Source organism: Alligator sinensis, unplaced genomic scaffold, assembly GCF_000455745.1.
Source record: "Alligator sinensis unplaced genomic scaffold, ASM45574v1 scaffold819_1, whole genome shotgun sequence".
NCBI lineage: Eukaryota > Metazoa > Chordata > Crocodylia > Alligatoridae > Alligator > Alligator sinensis.
The window spans coordinates 219,879-226,107 of record NW_005843030.1 but is presented as its reverse complement, the minus strand read 5'-3'; the positions used below and the strand labels follow the sequence as shown (position 1 = coordinate 226,107).

Sequence of the window (6,229 nt, the reverse complement as noted above, 5' to 3'; positions counted from 1 at the left end):
AGAATATTTAAAAGACATGACAGTGAATGCTGTAATAAACTGTGAATAAAATTCAACTGTCATGTGCACAGTTTTGTCACAGGCAATGCTGCAAACATGGCAAAGATGAGAAGATACTTAGAAGAAGAAACAGAAGGATGCTCCTTAATAACATATGGCTGCAGTGCCCATTTAATGCATCTTTTAGCCAAAGACTTAAGTACTTCTCCAGGAATAAAAGAAAATGTTGTTGAAGTCGCAAAATACTTCCATAACAACCATCTTGCTTCACTGAACAGAGCAGGAGGATCCAAACTAATTCTCCCTCAAGATGTTCGATGGAATTCTGTGATTGATTATTTTGAACCATTTATTAAGAACTGGCCTATTTTCATAAAAAATTGTGAAGAAAACCGTGATAGTATCACTTCTGTGATAGTGGAAGTATCTCATCCAAAGTATCTAATATTGGATTAAAGAGGAATGTAGAGGATATGCTCAGTATACTGAAGTCTTTATCCATAGCCTTAAACAAACATCAGAGAGATTGTTGCTGCATTGCTGACATCAAAATTCAGAAGGCACTTCAAGAGACAATGAAGAAAGAAATACCTAACCAGAAAGTTAAACTGCAGGCAATAAAGAAGCGAATGGATCAAGCACTAACTCCACCTCATTTTCTTGAGAGCATTCTCAACCCCAGGTAGATGTCTAACTTTTGAAGAAGATGATGCTGCCATAGCATGGGCATCTCAATATTACTCCTCAGTTATGCCAGTCATAACAAATTTTAGGGCTGGAGGGGAAGCATTTAAACAGTACATGTTTACTGATGATGTTTTGAACAAAGTCACTCCCATGAATTGGTGGAAATCATTAACTAGACACCCTGAAACAGAGTTCCTTGAGTTACTAAACCAACTTTTCATAGCAGTAGCTTCCTCTGCAGGCACAGAGAAAATATTTTCATTGTTTGGTATTATTAGTATGAGAATATTTTCATTATTTGGTATTATATTTCATTGTTTGGTATTATAAGGACAGATGTTGTAAAATGCTGTATTGAGTTGTAAATTAACATGTTTTAGTGATCAGATTTGTGCCATTGTTTAAGAAATATGTGAAGAAGTATCAGTAGGAAATAATTTAAATCAGTTATTTAAATCAGGGTTCTCATGGTGATTTAGAGCAGCAACTTAAAAAAAAAAAGTTTTTTAAACAATTTCATTGCACACCTCCTGGTGTGCTGAAGAAAATGTCTCTGCATGCCACTGACTGGCATGCATGCCTGGGGTTGCCTATCCCTGCTCTGGGCAAATTAAGGTCTAGAACCCAGGACCCTCCAGCTCTGTAGATGAGTGCCCCTATGGCTCAGCTGTGGGGGAAAACAGCACATGTAGCCCTTCTTTCCATTCCAGAGTCTGTCTGGTAGGCGTGGGTTTTGACTGATTCCTATTTTGGGGCGTCTAAGGCTGCAATGCATTCACAAGGGCTGCCTGTATGGGCCTTGGCTCTTACTGTGTATGCCAGCTGCATGACTTCTTTTAAGGAAAGAAGGTCAAAAACAAATCCTCCTGATTTCACGAATATCCTATAGTATTACAGTAAATTTAAAAATTCTCCTTTATTACTATATCCACTCACTACTTAACATGCTTGAGCTTAACTTTAAACTTGGAAATTTTCTTACCACTTAGATCATTCATAGGCATTAATTATTTTGTAACTGTAACCTGACACTGGAAGAGCCAAGGCCATGAGGATGCAAACTCCTCATGAAGTGAGATAACCACTTAAACAACAGCTACATTTCAGAGAAAAATGCCCAACTTTAATAATTAGGTACAAAACACTACCACATAACAGAAGACAGAACATAAGATAAAAGTTTAAAACATCCTAATTCCTAACACTTCCCCCTTACATTTGGCCAATGGTTACTTCTCAGGCCCTGGCTGGTTACAGTGGAAGGCAGGAATCATCATTGTCTCTGCAGCAAATTCCTCCTCATCCCTGGAGGTCTTGGCTTCTTTGCAGCCTTCAGCAGGTTGCCTCTGCCCCACTGCTCCAACTGCAGTACCCACATGGCAGATTCCCTCCATCTCCACTTTGGGGCTTCACACAAGCAGGCTTCAGTGGACTCTAGCAGGCTGCAGGTTGGCAGACACTCACAAGGGCACACACCCACTGCACTTTCATTTCCCCTTATCTCTCCCCCTCCCCAGCTTCTAGAAAGTGCTGGAATTCTGGGGAAAGGGACCCTTTCAGCACCATCCAAAGGAGGATGTCCCAGGCCACAACCAGCCCTTCTGCAATTCAGCCTTTAACCTTTTCCCCACCAGAACAAAACCTGTCCAAAACCCCCTCCTTTCAACATATAACATCAAAACAAACAATACAACCATATAATCGTCACAGATCTCCCCTTCGACATGAACACAAGAGGGGTTGTTTCTCAACAAAGCCACACCGGAGTGTTTGTCCCTCAAACATTCCTTACTGACAGAGCATCTGCAACCTGGTTGTTCTTTCCCTTTACACTGTTAATACACGTCATGTTTTTGCAACAACAGACTCCTTCTCATCAGTTTTGAATTCTATCTCTTAATACTCAGTAGAGAATAGTCCATATAAAATATAAAATGTTGGCCATACAGACATGGTTGCAGTTTCCTTAAAGCCCAAACATGGCAGCTGCAGTTTCCTTTGCTTAGGTAAATCACTGAAGGGAACACTCCCTTGTCATCCTTCTGTTTCAATTCAAAACAACCTCTAAGTCAGCTGTTGATGCATGCATAAACACAGTGAAGGGCTTAGAAGACTCAGGGCTCACCCAAATGTGTTCACCCACCAGAGGCTTTTTTAACTGATCAAATGCCTGTTGGCAAGTTCCAGTCCAATGTACTTTGTCTGGGTTACCCTTCCCATACAAATCTGCTAAGGGGGTGGAGTGCAATTAGTTAGGCCATACCCAGCCCTTCTGCAATCCAGCTGTTAATTCTCTCCCACCAAAGTAAGACCTATCCAAAAAACCCACTTTCAATGTATAACAGTCAAGCAAATAATACAACCTGATAATCATCACAGTAACAGGAAAGCCAAATAAATTCTTCTCTACCCTCTCTAAGCTACCTGTTCCTCTTTTCTTGATCTACAATAACTCCAACTAGAAAATGTTTTTCCCCAAGCTTTACTGTGGATTTTGTGTGGCTTCTGTTATCATATATTAAATATGACTGGGCCTTAAATTATTACTTTCTATTTATTATACTTTGGTTTACACCCTATTCAATTTACACAAAAGTAAATCGCTATTTATAAGTCGTATGTTCTACAATAATTATCTCCTCAACCAATCTCTAAATTAAGTCCATCTTCAATATTTTTATTTAATCTCTGATAAACAAATCGTTTACTTTTTAAAAAATGTTGTGCATACTACAGCAGAATTCATTGAACCTGCAGTGTGTGTGAGACAGTTTCTAACAAATACATCTATTTTTACTTCTCTATTCTATATTACTGTTGCTGCCTTAACTTTCTTAACTTGTTATATACAATGCAGCATTAAGATCTCCTGTATTTGCATCCTATAGGTTTCTTTTGATGTAATGTCTTATAACAGGGGTGGGCAAAATATGACCTGCAGGCCGACTCTGGCCCATCAACAGATTTGACTGTCTGCTGGTAGACAACTGCCAACTCGCTGGAGCTGGCCTGCAGGGAGCTGTTGGCTTCAGCCACCTCGTGGTATCAGGTGGGTGGGAGGGAAGGGGAATGGGACTGCTTCAGCCTAGCAGCATCAGGCATCAGCTGTGGACCCAGGTAGGTTTTCCCCCACAGCTGGCTGGCAGCGGCATGAGCTATGGATGCTGAGGGCAGGTTCAGAAGCCTATATGCAGAACCTGTCAGCAGCATCCACAGTTGACTCGCCCCCTTTCCAGTGTGGTGAAAGCTCCCACCCAGAACCCCAACCTGGAACCTGCCAGCAGCATCAGCTGTAGACCCAGGAAGGAGCTGCTGCTGTGCTGGGTGGGCAGCAGCTTCTCTCATTCTCGCCGTCTCTCTCCCCACTCCAGAACCCAGCTGAAGCTGATGCCATCGCCTGCCTGGCATGGCAGAAGCTCTTGCCTGGGTCCATAGCTCAGCATCAGGGCTCCTGTTGAACTACAGCTTTGGCTAGGTTCTGGAGAGAGGGAGGGAGAGGGAGGGGAAGAGGGGAGAAACAGGGAGAAACAGAAGAGGACATGTGGTGAGCATGTTTGTTATTACCCTGAAATAAAATAGTTTTCTGATAGTGTACTGTTAGGTTAACAATAATTTAGATTATTAAGAAGTATTAGCTTTGCAGCTGAATACAAGGCATGACCTGTGGCCTAGCAATGCCGGTGACCACAAGGCAGAATGATAGCTAAGCCTTTGCTTGTGTTAAGTAATCATTTTAACTGTGTTAACCATTTTCTGAGTAAAATGCAGCAAGTGAATCTGTGTCTATGTGCTGTAAACCAGATACAGCAAGGAACAAGATAGGGGGGCCATTTTGCCGGCTTAATGGTCATTGCTCGAGCAAATAAACTGCAGTCAATTCTTTACCCGCGTTGCCTGGTTTCTATGCAGCTAGACAACGAACTCCAGGGAGTTTTCTCCCACCACAGAGACAGACAGAGACAGATAGGGAGAAGAGACGAGACAGACAGACAAAGAGAAGAGGGAGAGAAAAGACAGAGACAGAGACAGAAGAGAGGTGGGGGGGAGACAGAAAGACAGAAATAGGAGAGAGAGGAGAAAAGAGAAGACAGTGAGAGACAGAGGGACAGAGATGGATGCGGCCCTCGACAGGTCCCCAGAACTCATTAACTGGACCTCTAGCTGAAATATTTGCCCATCCCTGTCTTATTAAGTTCAGTCTCCTTTACAACTATTTCCTTCTGATTCCTTTAATAAAACCTTTTTTTTCCTGGCTTGGCTGCTTTTTATTTTTTTTTCTCCTGTCGCACATGGTCAATCTAAATATAACTGTTTTCAAAACTTAATAAAAAATGAATATTTCTGCTTGTTTGCTTTAAGCTTATTGTAAGTTTAAAATACATTTCTTGGATAATATTTTCTAATAACAAAAATATCGGACACTGTATTTATTCAGCCAATATGTAATTATGCATTCTGGAGGACTGGAAGTGGGATTATAAACCTTTTCAGCAGCTCTTCTTTGAAGATCCTTCTGTTTGATGAAAAGTAGTTGAAATTTCAATAGTTTTCCAAGCAATGTTACAGGAAGCTGTTCTCCGCTATCCAGAATGGCTTTGGCTACTTCAATCACCTGCAGAGAGGTACAAAAACGATTATTATTAATATAATTCTCATATTACACTTGGCATATTTTCTGTATGCTGAAAAAATGGAACAGTATTTTGCATGTTCCAACTGTTGGAAATCATGACACACCACTAATATATAGTCTTTCCACCATCTCATGCCACCGGAGGTGGTTCAAGCGCCTACATTGAACACCTTCAAGAGCAAACTGGATGCTTATCTTGCTGGGATCCTATGACACCAGCTGACTTCCTGCCCTTTGGGCAGGGGGCTGGACTCAATGATCTTCCGAGGTCCCTTCCAGCCCTAATGTCTATGAAATCTATGAAATCATTCTTTGGCTCTCAGGTCCTTCTTGCTAATTGGTTGGAGTGGTACACATGATAACTATCTGAGACAGAAAAATCATTCTATATTTCATTTTAGTGTTAGACAGAGATCCAGTTCATACAGTAAAAAAGTGATTTTTTTAGGTTTTAAGTAGAGAAGGAACATTATACAGCAGTGTATTAGAAAGTAATAAATTAAACGACGTTAAACAGACTGATTTTTATTAGCAGATGTTTAGGATTGTGAATCCGAAAAAAAGATGACAAAGCCGGTAGGGAAATACATATCACCCGAGCGAGGGACTAACATTAGAGGGAGGGAAGGGGAGGGAGGGGGTTCGCCACACTGGGAGAGAAAGAAGACAGATACACACAAACCCGTTACAATGGTCCACAATGATGGAGGAAGTGGTTCAAAGGAAGTGTCTCAGTCCATATAGAGTCTCATCGCGGGGGTCCTCTTCGGGTGGAGCGGAGTCATCCGTTGCTGAAGTATCCTCTCAAAAGTGAAGGTCCATCTGGTGCGAAGGAGGGGTTCAGGCGGTCCCCTCCGGGTCCGGTCCTGCGGCGGGTCGTCTGGGGGGGTTGGGGTACTGGCGGGGGGC

General features: G+C 41.9%; 1 protein-coding gene across 1 annotated transcript in view; it reads right to left on the bottom strand.

Annotated features, from left to right (window-relative positions):
* LOC102383584 (sperm-associated antigen 17-like) overlaps positions 1-6,229 on the bottom strand; it is a gene marked incomplete at its 3' end in the record, with an annotated part of 368,781 nt that overhangs the window by 210,665 nt on the left and 151,887 nt on the right. Inside the window, exon 6 of the mRNA XM_025193226.1 lies at positions 5,171-5,299. Within this exon, the coding sequence (XP_025049011.1) occupies positions 5,171-5,299 (129 nt within the window). The remainder of the gene's footprint in view (positions 1-5,170; positions 5,300-6,229) is intronic.